This window comes from Atractosteus spatula, chromosome 21 (assembly GCF_055471065.1).
Source record: "Atractosteus spatula isolate fAtrSpa1 chromosome 21, fAtrSpa1.hap1, whole genome shotgun sequence".
Lineage (NCBI taxonomy): Eukaryota > Metazoa > Chordata > Actinopteri > Semionotiformes > Lepisosteidae > Atractosteus > Atractosteus spatula.
Genome location: NC_142726.1, coordinates 853,542 through 876,229, shown reverse-complemented (window position 1 = coordinate 876,229; position 22,688 = coordinate 853,542). Strand labels below are relative to the sequence as shown.

The window sequence follows — 22,688 nt, the reverse complement described above, 5'->3', positions numbered from 1 at the left end:
CTTTAAGGGAGCAGTCTTCCTTCCACAATCAGCCACGGGGTCTGGAAGGCTTGACAACCCAAACTTCCTCAGGGGAGTAACCAGAACACTGTATAACCATACCATCTTTCAGGGGGGAGAAAACTAAATCCCAACTTTCCACTCGTTCTGAACCAGACCGTTATCACTTAAATAACCTTAACATTTAACCCACAAGAACAACTCGTGAGTAACTTTTCATGGCTTATCCTGTTTGGCCAGGGACACCAACCAGATGGGTCTGCTTCTATGTTCTTAGTTTACTTGGTTGCTGATGATGGGAAAGATCTAAACCTCCGTATTAACCACAGGGAAAGAACGGAACTCCTAACCTTTTGGAGTTAACCCCATGAGAAGAGGTAACTTTGGCTCCTCCCTTCCAGTTGCAACCTTTCATACTGGAACCAAGCTGCTGCTTGAAGAATGCTCTTTGGTTGGTGACTAGATATAGCCAACTGTGCTTCTCCCTTCAAGTGTCTAGCCTAACCAGCTGTGTCTTTACCTAACCAATCAGAAGTCTCTGAACTCAGGGAAGGCACCATCATTGAATGCTGACATTTCTTTTTCTCTATGTGTGACATTTGCCAGCGTGAACACCATACAATCTAATTTAGATTTAAGTGTTTTCAGAAAAAAAAAATCTGATTTAAAAAATGTGTGATATAGTGTAATATACTGGGACAGAGACTTAATTGTTTGTATAAGACTAAGAAGACTATATTTCCTACTTTTTATGGGACCATATTTAAGGTCCTTCCCAGGCCTCCCAATTTTTTTAAAAAACAGCTGTTTGTACCATACTTTGGAAGGCAAAATGCTGCAAGGCTTCACTGCATAAATTGAAAATACACAATAGAGAATAACCTGCAAGCTCTCGGCACTTAGCTTTCAGTAGGGAAGCAAAAAAAGCCCCACACACCCTCTCTGCCCTTAGCAAATCTAAAGCAAAGACTAAAGCAAAAATCAAGAAACCAAAATGTTTTTTTAAATGCTTTTTGAATGCCAAAGAAAAAAAGACAACAAGACTGGAACAATCAAATTTGCCTTTTTACTAGTTCACACCTATTAAAGCAAATCTGTTTCAGAACTCTCGCCACTATCTCCCATCACATTACCATGTTGACACTTTTTGTCTCTCCAGAGTAGAGTGGGTCTGGGTTATAGATGTGAGTCTATTGAATGGCTTGGTATTCATGATGCTGAAGCTGATGTAATTTCAAGAAAAACAACATTTTGGTTAATTTCTTTAGTGTTCTGGCAGAGTAGAAGCTTGTATACTATTATTTTACTCTAAAAAAAACCTAGAAATTCCTGTCTCTGCATATATTCAGAAGTTTCAACAGTGCGCCCCATCCAAGAAAGTGATGACAATCACTGTGTACTAACTCGGACATAATTTACACTTCTGCCTTGCGGATGTAGCTCTGGAGAGCTCAAATTAAAATGGATTACTTTGTAATTTGCCCTCTTCCAGTCAATTTTAAATTAGCTTGGAATTTCACGTTCAGTCACAGCATTAATTCAAGTCCCATGTGGAATTTGTTTGCATGCAGAACCCAGTTTCAGGTAACCATTAGCCATTAAACAAACGATGCCAGGTCTAAAAACTGGTTGTGTTTGATTTGTCACATACTAATTGTGAAACAAAAAAAAACTAAACAAATGGGATTTGTAAAGGAAAAAAACAGTTCAAAATATTTTCTATATTTTCTACTCGGTTTGGAAATAAAGATTTTTATTATTATTAAATTAAGAAAATTAAGACATTATCTTTTATGGGGGACGTTAGGAAAATATTTCAGGAAGTCTAAATAAACAATTGAATGATTTATTGCTTTATTTTGCTTTGTTGTTTTGAGATATCCTTGCCTCTTGTTAAAAAATTGTACTAAGTGTAACAAGACTATAATTTAAACAATCCTCAACCTCAAACATTTAAAACTTGTTTCCCCAATGCATTTATGCTTTTCTTGTTCAATTGCTACTCATCCCATTGGTTCCACAAATACCACCCAGTGCCCCCCAAACTTAAACCCCTCTTCTCTACAGCAGTCTTTTGGCCTCCTTTCAGCCTGTTCCCACATTTCCCTTTGCTTCTTTGGCCTTGCATGTGGCAATTCTACCAAAGACCACCACAGATATCATTATCTTCTGTTTATATGCTAAATACTTACAGTATATTCGTCTTGAATAATTGTCATCCTACCTTTTATCTCTGGTAGATGGTTTTGCAATACAGACCATGGGCTGACTCATCCCAGTTCTGGCCAGGAGCCTGTGCGCTCACTTGGGTACCACACAGGCAGCACAGCACATGAGATGCACCCCTGCGCACAGCCACTAATCCCCCAATACCTGTAGCACCTGTCTCCCCCAAACTCATGACGTCCCTTTAGCTACGGACAGGGTTTCAGGACCAGGATGGATGTCAAAATGTCTATTGGTTTCATATTGATGTTTTCGTTTGCCTATTGAATACTCCCTTTAGTCCACCCAAAGCTTAAAGTTTTCAAATAACAAATTTTGTTCTTTTTTGACTAAATTTTAAATATGGGGCTTTCAAGAAAAAACAGTTCTTTAAAAACAAGTTGTGATGAAAGCCATCAGGACAGTACTTTTAAAGGGAACTAATAACCTAAAAACCTAGTTAAAAAAAGAGAATGGGGAATTTCTTAAATTTTGTTTTTTTTAAAAAACCCTATTTGCAGTGTTCAAGAGTTTATATGCAAGGTAGTAGCAATGAGTATGCACAGTGAATGTACTTTAAACACTGTATAACTACTATAAAAAGAACCTTCACTACACAGATCATTAGACTCTGCTACAGTAACTGTAATGACAAATGTGCCTACTACTGACTGACCATGTCAAAAATTTTGTGCAAAAATTTTGTGCAAACAAGAGTGGGTAACTGTTCTGCAAACTGACTAGGGTTCACTCTTCTGCTGTTGAGGATTTAATTAGCAATAATAAAACATTAAAATAGGATTGTATCCTGAATCAAAACACAGCTGGAACTGCATAAACCGAGAATAAGTGAGAAAAATAACTTGTAGCACATGCGAGGCAAATGAGTCTTGCATTCTTCCAAGAAAAATAATGTGACATCTATCCATTATTCAAAACATAATTTCAATACAGGTTTACAGTAAACCAGAGTTTAACCCAGAAGACAATGGATTCAGGGCAGCATACATCTTGGATGTGATGCCAGTCCATTGCAGGGCATACATACATTGGGGCAGCAATTTAGAGATGTTCATCAACCTGGACAGCATGTCTTTGGACTGCAGGAGGAAACCAGGGCCCCAGTGGCCATGGTAATAACACAGAAACTCCTGAAAGATGGCTCCCAAGAACCCCTGGCGGTAAGTGAGGCGGTAAGTCTAATGGCCACATCACTGTATCACCCAACATTTCTTGTAAATTTCATAGTTTCAAGCCTCCAAAATACCTGTGACCTATATAACGAATGGAAAAAAGAATAATCATTCAACAATGATTCAACAATCATTCAACAATTATATAAACTTCCTACCTATATCACTCATGAGAGGCGTCTCAGTAACTTCCAGCTCGTCTAAAATTTCATCTTCTCTGTCATTTCCAATTTTATGTGGTTGGGCTGCATTTCTGTAGTGCAAAGCTTCTGAGTCCCCATTTTGCAGCCCATTGTGTGGCTTTCTCATGGGCATGATCTGTAGTCCACTTGGGGTCGTCCTGTACGTCACAGTTTTGGTGGCCCTGTCGCCCGCCTGTTTGCCCCCATACCCTCGTTTTGCCTTCTGGGAGCCTGTGGCGTTAGTCCTTTTCTTTTTGCGGGACTCCCCTCTTGCTCTCACGGCTTCACCGGAGGCTCCTCGACTCAAAAACCGTGGGGTGGCGCTCTGTTTGCCTGCCTTGGAGCGCTTATCCTTGTGGATGTGGAGTCCGTTAAACTCGTCGATAAACTCCTCGCAATGTAGCAGGTGATGTTCCGGTTCCCAAGTGTCCTCATTGCTGCCATATCCCTTCCATCGGATCAAATATTCCCATTTTCCCTTTTTGTTCTTTCTTTTATCTACTATTCTTTCCACCTGAGCAGCAGAGGAAATGCAAAAGGAAGATTATTAGTACAAGGGTGCACCAACGGTGCGCTAAAAGTGATGTTTAGTTTTAGTGGAAGGGGCTGAATAATCTTAAATATTCAGTTTGAATTTCAAGACCAGAACAACTCCTAAACTGAATATGCTGTTCCATCTCCCCTCACAAAAACAAGTTATGAATGCACTGTCCTTGCCAATGGCCCATGTGAACAAAGGACCAAAACAGAAATGTTTCGCAACATAACAAAACAAATTGGCACAGTAATTGGTTAGAACTTTTAAAACCCTTTATAAATAACTTTCTTCACCTTCAAATTCTTGAGATTCCTTTATAAAAAATGTAGTTTCTCAATGAGTTCTTGATATGGTTAAAATAAAAACATTTTTGTTTTAAAATGGAAACGTAAATAACTTCCTTTCTCAAAGAGGAGGGATGTCCAAAGGCAAGGAGCTATAACTGTACAGACAAACTGTTTTTAACTACCAACATGTAGGCCAGCTTTGTAAGTTTAACACAGTGACTAATATGGTCATTAGGAGTCATGAGTTCACAATCATTAAAGAATACAGTAAATACAAACATCAAGTTCTTTCTAGACTGAAAAAACCTTAAGTTAGTTTTTAAATAACCTTAAATTAAAAGGTCACACAGCTAAAACCTAGTTTTAAAAATGAAATAACAGCTCATTCAATGAAAAACTTCAGAGGGATGAAGAATTAGCCCTGTTGTTTCAGGTTACAAACAAACATCTATCACCATTTGGAAAACTAATTGTAAATGTTCTATATCAGAAAACAGGTGTTGAAGGTCATTCTGTCCATCAAACAGATACAATACAAGCCTCCAAAGTGCTGTATTAGAATGCTTTCAGCATAAACAATAACCCATTTCAGTTACAGGAGTTTTTTACTGACCAACAAAATCTGCCCACGTAGATGACCTAAATAGCAAAACTTCCTCTGAAGGACCACAGAAACCCATGAGATAAAAATGGCATTCATCTACTCATGTACTGTAAATTATTACAAGATCAGAACACAATTTATCTTACTGCAAAAACAAAAAACTACTTTTGTTATCAATTTCAGTGTACAAAACATTTTGTAATGACGATTGTTATAAAAGCTATTTTAATATACTTCTTTAATATATTTTTTGACCACAGAGGAAATCACTGGTTAGCAACTTGTCTGCCTTTGGAAAGAGATCAAGCCAGCCTTCTCAGTTCAACTGCCATTGGCATGGCATGGGTAGAATATTACCCATTAATTAATATAGATAAGAGTAAGTGATAAATATATATACTGTATACTGATAGTAAAGTTGGGTCAAGATATCCATAGTTTGAATATCCAGTTTAATTCATGAGATTTTAGATTTTGCAGGAGATAATTTTAGAGCACAGTAGAGGGGATTACTCCACATCCTGTTTTTAACAGCAAGTAATGATGCTGGGAATGTTATAGGAAGTTAGAAAGGTGAGTATTCCTTTCTAGCCTTTCTAACATTCCAAAACTATGACAGCAAATACTGGGTGGAAATGAGCTCAGAGCAGATAAACTTCCTGATTTTGTGTAGCCAAACACAAGAATGCCTTTCTGTAAATCAATATCTTCAATAGACATGTTTAAAATTAATGTTAACTTAAATAACTATCATATTAGTTCCAGTAGCATCAGAGCAAAAAATGTGGTTTATACTCTAGATACTGTACATGCCACATTTTTGAAGGAAATGCTGTTCTTGCATTCCATTCCTAGGAAATGTATTTTGTGCTACAGCCTGCAATACACATTAACTTGAGCAAATGGGTTCAGATAGTTGAAAAAAAAATACTGGACTCTGTGCCTGGAGTGATTTTAAAAACAAATACCTTACCTGCTATCTTCAAGTACAGGGGTACAGGGAGTTTCTGTCTGTTCAGTATGTACTCCTTTTACCACACTTTACCAGAAATGATTCAATGTCTCAATGACAGTCCAATCACTTGCCACCCAAGAGAGATGTTTCTACAAATGAAGGATTATACCCTTACCAGGCCCCTTGACACAGGCACAAATTAAACATTCATTATGTGACACTGAAACAGGAGAAACATAATATTGTGCAGTCTAAACATGTAAAACATGTTTTAGGTGTTTATTTTTAAAAAATGTTTAGTCTTAATATAATAATCTACAACTGAACAAATGGCTTCTAATAACATTCTAATTGAGCACATAATATTGAGCAGCATTAACAATGGGGAAGCCATATAAGATGTCTATACCTTTGAAACTATGTTTCAACAGACGATTACAAGAATGTACCAAGTCAATAACCTATTCCTGGACTGCAAACTTCTAGATCTGGCAATCAGAGATTGCAATCCATATGCATCAAAACCATGGTTGAAAATCAATTGCAAACTTTAGGTCAATATCAACTTCTACTTTACACAACTCAACAAAGAGTGAACTAGACACTGTTAAAATGGTTGAAAAGATAAAATCAACAGAAGGAAATACTGTCTTCCGACACATGCTTCACCCCAGAGGGATGAGAGTTCAGGCAGATGTGCAAAAAGGTAGATAATCAACTTTTATGTTACATTCAGCACACCAGTGTAACATTATAAACATAATGGTATTATACTGAGCTTGTAGTAGTACTTAAATGCTTTTTACTTTGCACAACATACAACTAACCCAAAAGTAGTAAATGAAAGCATAGTAGTGCTGATATTAAATGCATACTGTACATTCCTTAATGTGCAGCAGTAAAAAACAAAACTTTAGGTCACACTGTCAACAGTCAGACTGTTGTTATATAACAATGCTTTATTAATGTATATTTGAGGTTTAATTATTTGTTATGCATTATAATGTATCATGTGCAACTTTATGTCATATTAGTTATATTACATTGGTTTTAGACTATGTCATGTATTGAAATCACTACTCTAATAAACAAGAGTGCATGGAAATGAACAGCACACTGTCAATGAATCTCACCAGGTCTACAGTTTGTTTTGCACAAAAAAACACATATGTCTTATCAGACACAGGCCACTTAAATATAAAAACACAAAACCTGAAAATATTTGAAAACGTACAGCACAATAGGAGAGAGTGTGCTATTGCAACTTCATTTTAAAGGTGTAATACTTGTGCAATTTAATTTCTCCTGACTCATGGAAAATATTAGATACACACGTACCAAGCAGTAATTTCTTTAAATAATTAAGACACCACAGCTAAATAAAAACAAGAGGCAAAAAGTTCTTAGACTGTTCCTTTGAAACACTGTTGAGTTCACTACCAATATCTACAGGTAGTGGAGAAGAATGAAAAAACTCCATAAAGTCACTTAATAGGGCACTGAGTCCACCAGTGTCTGGAATTCTGTAGGAGGGATATGCAGCAGCTTTCTTCCACAACCAAGTCATTCCACTCACACCAGGTTGATGGAGTTGGTAAGCTCCGTCCCAGGTGTTGTTCCAGAATATCTCATAAATGCTTGATTGAATTCAGATTTGGACTGATAGGGCCAAAACATGGATAACATCAGTGTATCAGTGTAATGCTCAACATACCATTGGATGAACTCATGTGGATGGAAACAAGAAAGAAAGAAACCATGCAACACAGTGTGAAGATGATCAATCAGTACCATTAAACAGCAATTAGCATTGACCTTGCCTACTAAGAGAATGAATGCAAACACAAATCAGTCAGAATGGCTGGATCCAAGCACTTGAGACTTATGCCAAAGAAGTTGGGGGGGCAACTGGACTTCAAAGCCTAGCTTTTGGAAGTGAACAAAGTGCTGACCTACCACAACATAATGATGGCACTGGCAGGAGTGACAAAAGGACACTGTATCTTCTTTAGCTTCCTGACTGTTAATGACCCTTAACCATTTACCCAATGGTTAATTAACCAGATGATTGCTTTGATGAATGTCTCAGACCCACTAGAACTCAGTAAACACAAGTTCCTTTCTTGCTTTGAAGCTTTGAAGAGAACTTGCATGTGACCACCACCAATCCAGCTGTAACAGTATGTCAGCATGCGATAATTGCAACTAGATAGATAGATGAATAAAATCTACAGAACAATGAAGAAAATCACAGTCCTTCACAGAATAGGCAATACATCATTTGCACATTTTCTAATGTAAAATGATCCTTTTATTGCTCAGGATAACTTACTATGCATGTAAGAAAAGGAAGTTTTATGTGTAAGGATTAAATGATTGTATCATTTGTTGATTCAAGAATCATTCCCTGCAATAATAACTGTAATTTGAAAAATATTTAAGCTTTGTGGATAAGATAAAAACTTTTTTTCAGTCATTTACTGGACACTGCAGTTCAATGTGCTGTAAAATCTACTAGGCATGTCTGCATACACATTAACATAATGGACAATATAAGGATAAAACAGTTATTAACTGAACCATTGAGAAAACAGAATAATCTGGTATTGTATTAATTTATATTCTATATATGTGGGCTTCAAGATTTAATTTTCTTTAGGCAACTAAGGAAACAAAAAACTTGTTTACCTTTGGTAATCAAAATACATTTTTAATACTATTTTAAATGAAAGAACTCCAATACTAATCAATAAAAACTGAGGAGAATAAAAATACAGAAAACAAAAAAGCATTATTAGCCATTGTTACCTACTATTCAATTCTTGTTTCCTTACTGCTTTTCCCTGAAATTTCTAAGTCAATTCTGACAACGAATTCAGTTGACTTTATTGATCAGTAAAACACATCACCTCAGAAGGAAGAACATCCCTTTTCTACTCTCATTTCCATTGGTAGCAGAAAACCCAAACTGAACATCCAAATCTCATGCATTTTTTATATGTTTTGACAGAACTGCACTGTATACAGGATGCAGGACATCTTCAAAAATATGTTAATCAACACAGGTACTCTACAAATAAAAAGTCTGAAAAGACATTTAAAAGTAACAGTTCTCAATCTGTTCACCACAGAACTAAACGGGTATATTTTTGCAAGCACCATAAGCATACCGTTACATGCATTTTCAACCCCTGGCAAAGGAATACAGAGATAAACTGATCTTTAAATCCTTTGGCATCAACTTCAACAGAAATTGAAGTTCTATATTTATAACTTCAACTGAAAATGTCTACAGACATATAAAGATTGGAAAGGCACATAAAATGATTTATATTGCAATTATACATCTAAAATGTTCTCACAAAATACACAGATATTTCTTTATGTGAACATCTGCTCTTGCAATGCTGTATTTCTTTGGGTATAGTTACTCTTTACCGATTTCATATTTTTCTGCACTCATGGTGCATGTTTATTCCTTTCCATTCAATTTAGACTTAAATGTTTCTATCAACTTAGAATTTAATTAAATAAAAAGATTTTATCAAAGGTGAAATACATCCTCCAAAGTAACAAAAATCAAAGAAACTTGTTTTTAGTAGGGAGGCAAAAGTCAAGAAACAAGCTTTTTAAAGAATGAGAAGATAGTCCACACATTTTGAGAAGATGGTTCTCTTTCAGTTTTCCATGCCAGATTGTCTGTGCAAATGGTGTAATTATTACAGATGGATTTATGTAAAGCAGGCATTATTCGGTAAACTACTGGTTATAAGGCTTCCTTTATTTATTAAGGACACTAACCATGCTCTGCAACTCTTCCATTTTCACGGCCAGAATGTTTCATTTTTTACCGTGATGGTCTTACAGTCCACAAGCATACAAATGCATAGTGCTTGATACACCAACCTATACTCTTGTATGTTTTGCAGAATTGCTCCTCACAATGAATGCCTTCTCTTTCAATAACCTCTTTTACCAGTAGGTTAGTGGAGTTGCTACCGGCACCAGAATGGGAGCCAGCTATGCATATATTTTTGTCTCCTACGTAGAAGAATGCTTCTTTGCTTCCTATACCAGCTTTGTCCAAGACCTTTCCAAGCAATATATAACTGACTGTATAAATGCCTCCACATGCTCCAATGACCAGCTAGAGCATTTTAAAAGGAATATTGCATACATCTGATGTACCTTTATTTTATTTGGGACACCAAGTATCCTGAAGGCACAGGCTTTCACACAGGTGTAGTTCAAACATTAAGCAAATAACATCCCTGCACGCTTACGGTCACGTATAAAAATATTGGACAGACCCGCTTGCCCATGGCCAATGGCCAGCATGGCTGCAAGAGGAGAGTGACTTAAATCATTGGTTGATCGCTGGGGCGCATTTGGCAGGAGATATCAACATTGTTTTTTAATACATAAACCCAGATATACTTCGATAATATTTCAATAATAGGTCAGCACACATTTTATATCATTACTGTTTCAATAAACTTAAGTTATCCAAACATCAGCTTACTGTTGTGAGCCTACAGTACATCTGTTACATATTCAGGTTTTCTTTCAAATTGAATTCTACCTTATTTTTCGAGCCTATAGCCAGTTAATCAGATGTGTAAGTGAAATGAAAGTGGTGACCAAAACATTTCAGCAGAATCCCATCCATTTTCAGAAGGAAACATATGTTTCAAAATTTGCAAGAAATTGACAATCTGTATTTTTGTATCTTTGTAATGACTTTGTAAACAATCATTGTATGTTAGGAAGTTATTCTTAGTAAGTTACGAGAGTGCTTTGTTACCAAACAGACAAATTGTTGCACAGAACACAACTAGTCCAAAGATCAATCGGGATTGTGTCTCAGCAGAAGTTCAAGATCTGTAGAGCATTGAGCTGTTTCCTTAGGAGGTATGAGATAGTAGAGGGGCATCTGATTTGGAGCCTCAGAATGGTCCAGGAGATACAATAATCTGGGGAATAAAAGAATAGAGGTTCCAGTGTATAAAGAGGTTTGTAGGATGTCGAACTCTTGACATTGGAGGCATCTTGAGGATGATGATAAGCCATTTCTTCTGTTGAGCAGAGAAGTGAGAAAGAGATTTTCTTTACTTATTTATATCCTAAAAACTGCATGTCTATTTTAGAGGGACAGTTTTAATGCTGACACTTCCCTCTTTTCTACGGATGTAGAAACTGTCTGCAATGTTTTTTTTTTAATATACCTCAAACGTCTCCTTTCATATTCATGGTTGTTACCCTCATCACTATCTTAATAGGTTCCAAAGTCACTGAAGGCTGTATAGTCACTGTTGAAATCAAATTCCATTTTTTTTTGCAATTTCCATCAAATTACATAATTTAAAGATAATGTCAAATGTTTCACCAACATCCTGAAAGAACAGTTTTAGCTGCACAGTAATTCCAAAGCTGTATCCCTAAAGACAAGCTACAATGACTACAGGCGGTGGTGGAAGAGAGCTGGAACATGCTGGAATGCCATAGCAGGAGTGAAAATTTGAGGCCAACTGCATTCTGGGTGTAATAGGATAAAAACATTATTTTATATGGCTTGATTTCCTATATACATTTGTGTGCCTGTATCTCACCTGTGTTGCTTCATTAAGTAGCACTTGCTTTATCAAATTTACAAGGCAAGCCTGTATTCTATTCTTGCTTTTTGTTCCCAATTGTATAGAACATATTCTGTGACTCTTTTGATTCCTTGGAACATGAGCTCCTACTTTTTCCCTTCCTCTATCTTGTTTTCACCCCTCCCCATATCCATATTCAGGTGATCTATTCACTTGCCTAAGGTCCAAGCAAATCTTCCATGTCTCAACTCTTTCCCTACCTATCCATCTCTTTGCAATGTCCTACAAGATCTCATCAAACTGCTGATTCTTGCTTCATCCCTTGCGAAGTCCCAAGTGCACAGTGCAGTCAATGTCGGTTCCAAGCTCCTCAATTACAACCCGCCTGCACTGTGGCCCTCCTTAGAGTCTCCTGGTCATGGCAGAGGCAACAGGTCCCCCTCCCTTCCTCACCAGCCCTGCTGGTGTCCAGCATGATGTCGGCACCTGACTCCACCCACTCGTCCTTCCTAGTGGCTCTGGTTCTTCTGCAGCCTGTCCTGGATACCCGCCTATAGTTTGCAATCCTTTGGTTTCATGAAAGTTCTCCAATCCTCTTCCAGATTCCTGCTCTGCATATTAAAATCAGTTTTATTACTTAAAAAATGCTTTTAGTTCAGGGAAAAATACTATAGCCATACTGCCATTGTGTGCGTGTTTATGGGGGAAGAGAGTGGTTGTCCATGTCTGCAAGGGTTCTGTTGGACTAGTTCAGGCCATCAAAACACTTCATCTACAATTTGCTGAGATAGTATGTGTAGGTTGCCAAGGAGAGCATATATACACTGCTTTCACCTGGTGCGGGAAGTCTGTGTGAAAGGAAATTTTAATTCTACTGAGATTGCTGTGAGTGCTGCTGTAAATCACATTTGGACTAATGCTGTTAAACTACAATTTCTGACGTTCCTCTGACATTAGTCTTCGACCTTGAAAAATCTCCAATATGATAACATTACAGTATGTCATAGTATTTTATATGGTATTATTGTTTTTCTGTGTAATAAAGCACTCATGTGTTGGGGTTCTTATATATTATCATACATGTTTTAATAACTTAGAGTGCAGATAGTTCTACAGCCCATACAGTAGGTGACCCATAGCTGGTTTGTAATGTAAATTATTTTACACTACACTGATTACGCATTGTGGGTTCAGTATGAATCAGTTTGCACTTTGGGATTCTTGTACTTGTTTTTATGGTTTACCAGGGGGTCAGAATTTTGGAAAAACATCCCACCTCATAATGGTTGTGATGCCACTTGATTTAAGAAGCTTAGTTTGCCAATTTTATTATAGTTGTAAACAAAGACATTTAGAAATGTTACTGTGAATACTGTGGATTACATTACTAAATACCACAGTACAAAACACCGTCAGTGTTAGAAATGGTTTAGACCAGCAGACCCCTGCAGGCTTGTGATACTGATTAATTGACACTTACAGTAGCTACTGTATGCATTTCAAAGTGATTAAGTAATTTACTTCTAATTCAGAATGGCAAAAGTCCCATACATCATTAAATTAGCTGGGGAGGGTTACTACATTATTATTTTATTGTTTTACTGCCACTTTTATGTTTAATTGTTAAACAGGCAAAGTATGATCAATATTTAATACTACTAAACAAAGCACACTATTCAACTAGAATTTTGCCATATTAACCTTATCCTAGGTTACCTTCCACCACAATATAAGTCATACATGATGTTTATGTGGTTATTTTAACATTTAACCAGTACATTTTTTTATTATTTCAATGCATATTTGAGCTTCAATTCCATTATCTTAAATGACAAAGTCTGAGATGACAAAACAGGATTTTGAGGGGTCCAGCATGTTGTTTTAATTTTAATTAGCTCCACATACAAAAGGTGTGTCTTTTGACCCATGCTTTATTTGAAATGTCATTGTGTTAGGTTTCATTGTAAAATGTTCAAATCAAATAATACTACAACATTATCCACTTGTCTAGCAAATTACACTAAAAAGAGTTGTACACAGGTCGGAATGCAGAAAGCTAATTATAATTGTGTTTTTTCTTGTTTTTTTTGTTCCTTTCAGAGCAAGACGGTAAGAAAAGGGGAAAGGAATTCTCCAGTGATGGGCACATGTAGACACAGATAAACTAATACAGAAATCTTTGTTCAGTTATTGCAAAGGAAAAGCAAACCCAGTGGATTCAGAAGAGATAACAGCACAGTGGAGAAGTGGAGGAGAGAAGTGGCACAGGAGTGGGAGGGTAACATGCAGCTTGACTCAGATTGCCATAGTGAATGAACAAATTAGTCAACTGCTGTACACACAACTGGCAGAAATATTTCAAAGAAAAAATATGGTTAGCAATACCATAGTTAGCAATACAAAATGGTAAACCCGAACGTGATATTTACAGAAGTCTAGATACAGTGGACTGATGTTAAGGTCTGTACCAATGCAGAGACAAATATCAATAACTGGTGCTTAAGCAAATGATATGGGAACACAGTCACAATCATGGGCATCAGAACCTATTACAAAGAAAACCAAAGAGTGAGTTTTGGATTTCCATGTGCAAAAACATCAAGTTAAACTAGAAGAATGCAAGATTTTTAAAATAGCATAAACGATTGGAAAGACTTAGTACCTACTAAGATTAAACCAAGACAATTAGGCAAATAATTTACTATCCACAGGTGTCTATGTGCTATTTTTAGACATACAGTAAATAGTGTATATAAAGGAATTTGTGACGGAGTAATAAATTGTTATATATCATACATCAAAGGTTCATTGTGTAGTGACATACAGTACAGTCATATTAATACGATAACCTGATGTTCAGTTGCTTTGACTACTCGTGGTTTTCTGTGTCAAAAACCCGCAGTTTATTGGGACTACTTGGTTGCAGATATTCTGACCTAACAGGGGCTGGTCTGCTAATTTTAAAAAGCAGTTTTAACACAGTTGCTACGGAGTTTCTGGAGAACCTATGGAAACTCATAGAAGATGAGGGATATAAGCCAAGACAAGCATCTAAGCCAGAACAAGCTACTTTGACGAAACTCAATGCCAAGCAAAAAAGAAATTTGCCTTTAAAGTTTTGTAATGTTATGTTTGCAAAACATTTATTTCCAGATTTTGCATCATCAAAAACATTTAATGTAATTACTTGCATTTAAAAATTACTTTTTCCACATGCACAAGAAACTATATATTTAACATTTTATTTCCTTCATTATGTTAACAATGCATAACACAAACAATTTCGTTGCCTAAGATGGGGATACCCAAGCCCTTTCTTCCACTAAGGTCAATTTGCAGTGCAGTGTGGATTCATCCATGGCTCGAGTTTTCAAGAATGGAAGCACTGTGAACGGCACAGACCTACTCTTTATACAGTGCCTACGGAAAGTCTACACCCCCTTGAACTTTCTTCACATTTTTTATGACAGTGCCTCAGAGTTTCATGCATTTAAATTGACATTTTTACCTCTTATCTACACACCATACTCCACGTGGAATTTTTGGAAAAAAATCTATATTCAAAATAAAAAAACATCAGATTTGGATACGTTTCCACTCCTCCAAAGTTAATACTTTGGCAGCAATTACGGCTGTGAGTCTGTTGGGGTAGATGTCAAACCTAGACCTAGATTTGGAAATATCTGACCACTCTTCTTTATACAATTGTTCAGGCTCTGTCGTGTTCCTCGGGGAGTGCTGATGACCAGCACTCTTCAGGTCAGGCCACAGATTGAATTCAGGTTGGTGCTCTGGCTGGGCCACTCAAGGACATTTACTTTTTTGATCCATAGCCACTCCAGTGTGGCTTCAGCTGTGTGCTTCGGGTTTTTGCCACGTGGAAAGGTGAACTTCTATCCATGTTTCAGCTTTCTTGCAGAGGGCAGAAGGTTTTCTACAAGTACTTTCTGTGCTTTGCTCCATTCATTTTCCCTTTTATTATGACTAGTACCCCAGTGCCAGCTGATGAGAAATATCTCCATAACATGATGCTCCTGCCATCACCATGGTTCACAGTAGGGAAGCTGGGTTTATGCCAGAAATTATGTTTTACCTAAGGCTTTGCCATATTCGCACCATCCCTGAAATACTTTGTTGCCATTTTTATAATAAAAGCTTCCTTCTTGCCCTCCTGCCATAAGGGGCAGATTTTTGGAGTGCTTGAGGTATTGCTGTCACATTCACATTTTTACCAGTCCTGGCTACAAAAACCAGAAGCTCTTTCAATGTTGCCACTGACTTTTTGCTCAGATATCCAGTACCGATGGAAAGCCTGATTTATCAGTCTGATCTTCCACTTCTTTATTTGACTTCTTGACCATGATCCAAAGGATATTTGAGGTCTTTAAACTGTTTTAATCCCCATTTCCTATCTGTGCTTTTCTATGATTTGTCCCAGATTTTCTAAAAGCTCCTTGGTGCCTTGGCTCTGAAAAGCACTACCCAGCAGAGGGAACCTGCAAGAACTGCTGAATCTATCCTGAAATCAGGCAAATCACTACAATGTAACATCGGTGGAAGCCAATTAACTCGGTGTTTAATTATAAAGATGACAGATCACACCTGAGCTAATTTAAGAATCTGCTATTAAAAGGAGGTGGACACTTATCCAAGCTATTTGAGTTTTTCATTAATTAAAAAAAATCTAGAATATTTTTTCAACTTGGAAGTTGCAGGGAAGGATATGTAGATCAAAAGTAGATAGGCCCAGTATGCGTAGTGGTAGTAAGGAGAGTCATGTGAGAACTTCCAATGTGTTACTCCAAATAAAACATGATTATACTGCCAGCCTCCACATCTCAGTACTATCCAGATCAGTCTAGTAGTCAAGAGCATGGATTATAACATCTGTGGAGTATGTGGAGTGAAAATCAATAATGAGCAAAATATGTGATCTGATTAACCTGATCATTGAGGTTTGTGAAGACAAAATCTCTTCAACACTAAATGTCTGGCTCAGAAAGAAGAGAATGCCAAAGAACAGACTAAGCGAAGCACGAGAAAAGGATAATGGAAAAACAGAAATACAGTAGATGTAGTTTTGGAATACAATTCTTGAAATGTGCAGAACACTATAAGCAGCCAAAAACTTCCAAAAAAGAAAAATGAAGATGTGAGAAAAGTATTACTGTTCCTAAAGTTCACCTGGGCCCCAAAATTCAGCCACAAGTTTAAAAAAGTACTGTAGGAATCCTAACCCTAACCCATTTCCCCCAGTGTTTGTCACGCACATACCATGGACAATCTGTCAATATTGGATCAAACACCATTAGTCATGGAGAATCTAGACCCACTGTGGGAAGGCCATGACCTCCCTTGCTGTTTTGATTCCTTTGCAGGGTCTACCCAGTGACCTCCTCTGCTATATAGTATGAATGTCTTGAAGTTAATAAATGGCTGAGCTAAATGATTTAGCTTTATAAGGCTAAAAAATAGGAGGCTAACTGTCCTTTACAAAAGAGAAGAGAAAAAAAGAATTCCTTTACCAGGTGAATTTAAATCCTCTTTGTAAAAACACAAAAAAGAGCTAAAACTAAATTTATTGTGGGTGTACAGTGTGGTCAAAAAGTACACCCTCTTAATATTTTTTTAGTTTATGGTTTGACGTTCACCAAGTCCTCACCACATCTTAACAATGGAAAAAACTAACCTCATTTGACAAATAACACTCAAAAATTTTACTTTGTCATTATTTTTAAATAATATTGTCACTTAAAAACAACATTTAAAACAACAGCCAGCATTCAGTTTGTGTGAAAACGTAAGTGCTCTCTTAGTTATACCTTCTCAATTAAGAGAGTATGTAGAGTCAGACATGCAAATGATAAGCTGGTCATCAGGAAGTGATTTTCACCTGTATATAAAATCAGAAACTGTCAATTTGGTCTTAAACACTCAGGTTTGTGGTAACGCATCATACCTAGATCAAAAGAAATCTGTGACAGTCTTAGAGAAAGAATTGTTGCTGCTTAAACAACAACATGCCAAACAACATGAAGTTCATCATTTCACAGTAAGAAATGGAGAGTATTTGAGACCAAGGAGTTCTTTGGACCAAATTCTCTCCAAGATTTGACAGTATGATGCTCCTAAATGTCTAAAAGAATGTTCCATCCAGGGATGTACAGACATCTCTCGCTGTGGTAAATGTCTGAGTTCACAAGTCCATCACCAAGGCCAGAAGGAGACCCATGCACTCCAAGAAAAACATTACTACATGACCCACATATTCAAAACAGCACTTGAATGAATGAAAGACAAGACTTCTGAAAGAATTTGCTCTGGACACATGAATTAAACTGGAGTTATTTGGCTACAATGCAAAACGTCATGTTTGGTGAAACCCAATCACTGTCTCTGACCAGAGGAACCTGCTAAAGAAGGTGCCACAAGTTACTGAATGAAGATATTGAAATGGTGTCTGATTTTGGCTTTAAATAATGACAAAGGAAACTTGCACCACATTGTACAGTGTTTTTCAGTGATGTCAATTGGGTGCTCATTATTTCAATATTCTGCTTTATGTAAATAATGGCCACCATCACCAAATCACAGAAGACTAAAGAATGGAGACTAGTTTTCTACTTCAGACTTTTGAAATAGAAAAACAAAAACAAAACCCCCTCTTTTTTTGTATTTTCCACACAATTTTCACTGCTGCTAAATTTGCAGTTTTAGGAGTCAGTCTCTTTTGAGTCACTGGACTCAGCTTTAGTGTGATATGATAATACTTTGAAAATGCCAAAACAAAGACCTCACTGAATGTGAATCCATATCATCATGTATCTCTCCTGAATGCAGATGTCAAAATTCTACCCGGTGAAAAGGCTAATCAATTTACATTAGCTTGTCACTAGACCCAACTGTGATTGTACAGCACAGAATATATGGTATAAAGAGTTACAATATTCTACAATCATGTTTGTTTTCTTGTATTATTAACCAGAGGAAAAGGTAAATATGTGTTCCACAGTTATGAATGCTAACCACTGGTTCATCATGAAAAAATGAAAGATACTCATTTTTTAAGCACTGTAAATCATTCTCTAAAGAAGAGAACATCTGTTATAAACCATTAATATGATTTTAAAAAAATGTTTTCAAGCAGCGTTCCTACTTCTGCTTTCCGCCACACCTAGTAAATACATGATTATATATTTACCAACTGATAACTGATAAAATCAGTATTTTATTCCCAACATACCAGATGAAAATAACTACACAGAAAATAAAAACATTCTGTTTAATGTTATCCTAAGTAATCTGTTCTGCTTGTTCCTTTAAAAAACTTTTTGCAACCACAAAGAAAAACTGAGAAGATCATGATTGGTTGGAGTGGTTAAAGTATCACTGTTGACCACTTGGAAGATACACTTCACTCATCTTAATCAACTTGAAGATGAACTATAAGAAGCTGGTATCAAAGAAGGACCACTTCTCCTGCCAAGTGGATATTTTACTTTCGGTACATACTAGAAAGAGAACACTTTTACATTAATATGTTAACCTTGTTCTTTGGAATGTTTCATGTAAAGCCAAAATGTTTTATGTGTATGTGGCAAAATTATCTCTTCAATTCTGTCTAATATTTAACTGATTGTTTCAGAGAGGTGTTACATACAGTATACTGGTGGTTCTCCAACTATGGTGAGCGTAGTCTTCCTACTTTAAACTACAGTTCTTCCACTTTACACAATGCTAAATTACATTTTAAAATCCTTCCAGCAGTGGTTCAATCATTGCAACCAGCTACCTTCACTTTACTCCAATCTTATGTTCTTAGGTGGTTTAGATTTCTCAATCTTTCTCGGAAGGACCTACAGTACTTAAAAAAACAATTCAGCATCCAGCATGTTTCTTTTCGGCATGTTCCAATTGAGTAAACGTATGATGGAAAATGTGGTTTCTTGAAAAGCAATGATATCTTAAACAGAGCTCTTCTGTGTAAGCATCATCATGGAAGTACTGTATCTGTCGTCTTCAAACCTTCTGAAAACTTCTGGCCAAAATTGTGGAATAAAACTTTTATACTGATAACTCAAAAATAAATTTTGAAAGGAAATGCTACACTGGAGCACCTTAAAAATAAGGGAGTCAATGTCCTTGAATGGCCCAGTTAAAGTCCTGACAACTGAGAATCTGCAGAAAGACTTAAAAACTGCTGTTCGTAAGTGACACCCAAGCAACATGAGAGAACCTGAGCATAACCGCCAAGAAGAATGTGTAAAGCTGATTGAGACTTACCCAAAATTACCTGCAAATGCAATTACTATTGCTACCAAAGTTGGTTCCAACAAATATTGACTTCATGGATTTGAATTCTTTATCTTACCCTTAGAAGTGTTCAGTTTGGGCATTTGAATAAAACAGAAACTTTAATAAATGTATATTCATCATTTTATAATTTCACAAAATGGGACACCATATGAAGTGTCTGGATACTTTTGCAAGGCACTGTAAGTTAAATCTAAGTCTACAAATTATATGTCCTTTTTCTTTATTTTGGTTTTTGAAAGTAAACCACCCATTCTCTAAATTAACTTCTGTTTTGCTTTATTGGTCCTTATCTCAGTTATTACTAAATATATCCTATGCCTGAAGAAAACAGTAATTCTTTGATTATCTGTGCAATAGTTCAGAGGTGTTTTTTGGTGATATTTATTTAATTATGATCAAACATAGGTTATACATGATGATTAAAATGTTTTACACAATTTTGTGAAAAAACATCATTCAACAACTGTTTAACACTTACACAGAAACATCACATGGGAGACATGCTTGGACAGTATCTTTTGAAAACATTAAAATCAAAGCACATTTTTTTACATCATATGAAGGCAAAATCATCTTCCACACAATATTGGTCAATATAAACAAAACTTTTAGAATTAATCATAATCATTGATTATTGAAAACCCAAAAAACAAATCTAACATAACATTTCACACATCAATTATGCAAATGCACTTAAACGTTAAAAAATTGACGTATTTTTTATATTAAGTGTGCCTTTATGGAAACATGACTTCAGTAATAAACATTTAAAATATCATGGTGTCCACCTGCAAGCTTCATTTCAAGCTTTACACCCTTAAAATAATAATAACTGATAAAAAACTCAAATAGATAAAACACAAAATAATCCTCAAAACAACATTTTTTGTTCATCTTCAGAATTCAAGTCCTCCAAACTGAAACATATTTCTACTAATATGTGTATGAAACTTAATTGAAATGCATACAGGTTTATGCAAATAAATTGCATGACATTCAAGAAGAGAACTATGACATCAAAATAAGATGTGGAATCCTCACACATTCAGTTTACAATGATATTAAAAGAATGTAAAGACAGTCATCAATGTGACAATGTGAAGCAAACTCACATATTATCTGCTCAAAGCAGATTTTTAGTATCATTTGCATCTTCAAATGTTTAACGTTCAGAAATGAATGTGCAGTTAACTTTCTTCAGGAAACCCAGCCCTGTCGCCCAATTTGCCATGGTTTCAGAAATCGTTTAACCCAAACTGCAATCTGGAAATGGTTTTGAGTTGACACTTTCTATTCAGGCACCATATTGAATAAGTGATCTAAGATGGTAACAGTGTCACAGATTATCCAAACATTAAGCAAAACTGAAAAAAGACACTTCAATTTAAAATAATTTTCATTGATTTAAAGAACAGACTCAAATGCTAGATTATTATGGTTACTGCAGATACTCATATTAGCAACACATTTGCACATTACAAGTTTTCTTTTATTTTATTAAATTTTCACAAGCTTCCTAAATTCACAACAAAAACTTTTAATACTGTTGATCATAATTAATATAATGGTTAAGTCCAATGTTTTACAACTACCGTCATGTACAGGACAGCCTAGAATTTGTACAATGAGTTAATAAATAGAAAATGAAACATAGTCACCATGACATCACTCTTCCATGACTGAGTTTAAGTCACCTCAATAGCAGAACTAGCCAAAGATCACCCATAGCACAACAGTGTACCAGAAGCATGCTGTTGATTTGCTAATAGTACATTTAAGTACAACCTGCGTTTAAATAGACTATACAAGAACAACAGATCGCCGATAAATCAATGCAAATTCTCAATAATTAACTTTAAAACCCCAGATTGTTTTGGCATGTATTATAACGTGATATAAATATATAAATAAAATATCTTAATTTAACGTTGGCATTCTGTAGAAGAACAAAATGCAAAAACGACGCCAATCCAACCAATACTGTTATTTTAACCAAATATTTTAACCAATATTTCAAATCGATCTCTTATGGTATGCGCACCGCTCAAATGATCACAACGTCTGTAGCTATTTGCCATGTATGAGCCTGTTTAGCCATCTGTCATCTTGCCACTTTGTCACGACTTTCCCAAGACTGACGGGAGAGTTTACGCCGTCAGATGCTGTCGCCAACTCTATTTCGTCAGGCCTGTTTATAATGAACCCAATTCAAAGTAGCTGGAGACACATAAACCAAAAAAAGCTTCATCTTCACACTACCTACAAGGGCTGGCTGGTCTCGCCTGCTCAAGAGGGCTCAGGACACTGGTTTTTCCATAAGCGGAGACCTCCTCCTACTTCCTAATCCCATTGTCTGTCAATATTAAGAAGTATAGCCCCTGACAGGGTTTTACAGTACCTCGTAAAGGTCTCCTGAAGCCATGCTGGGTTGCGGAACTGGGGCTGAGCTATGTGCTCGCCTGGCTTGCTGGCTTTTTTAGCTCTGAGTATCTATAGGAGTAGAGCCCCAATAGACTGGTATTAGCAAACTGCCTTGTTATTCCGAGCCAGCCGCAGAGGAGATCAGCAGACAGCGTCAATCGAGCCCGGCTGCGATAGATCGCTCTTCTGCTAAAACAAACAAGTAGGGGGAGATTGGGGCGGTGCTGTTTGTACTGTACGAATTGGCTTACTGAAATTTTACAACCTAATCATCTGTGAAATTCATTTCCCTCCCCCATGATGCTTTTTTTTCCCAGATAAATTATCCGACCTAAGGTAGTCTAAGCAAATTGTCTCCATTGCCATTAATGTGGGAGCGATATCAAAAGACCC

At 36.4% G+C, this 22,688-nt stretch overlaps 1 protein-coding gene across 1 annotated transcript in view; it reads right to left on the bottom strand.

The window, feature by feature from the left end:
• The window catches only part of LOC148816934 (chromodomain Y-like protein 2), a 41,658-nt gene extending 19,246 nt beyond the window's left edge, over positions 1-22,412 (bottom strand). Inside the window, exons 1-2 of the mRNA XM_088939009.1 lie at positions 22,273-22,412; positions 3,557-4,094 (exon numbers count right to left, since the gene is read on the bottom strand). Of these exons, the coding sequence (XP_088795135.1) occupies positions 3,557-4,094; positions 22,273-22,296 (562 nt within the window). The 5' untranslated portion in view covers positions 22,297-22,412. The remainder of the gene's footprint in view (positions 1-3,556; positions 4,095-22,272) is intronic.
• Positions 22,413-22,688: the final 276 nt, after the last annotated feature.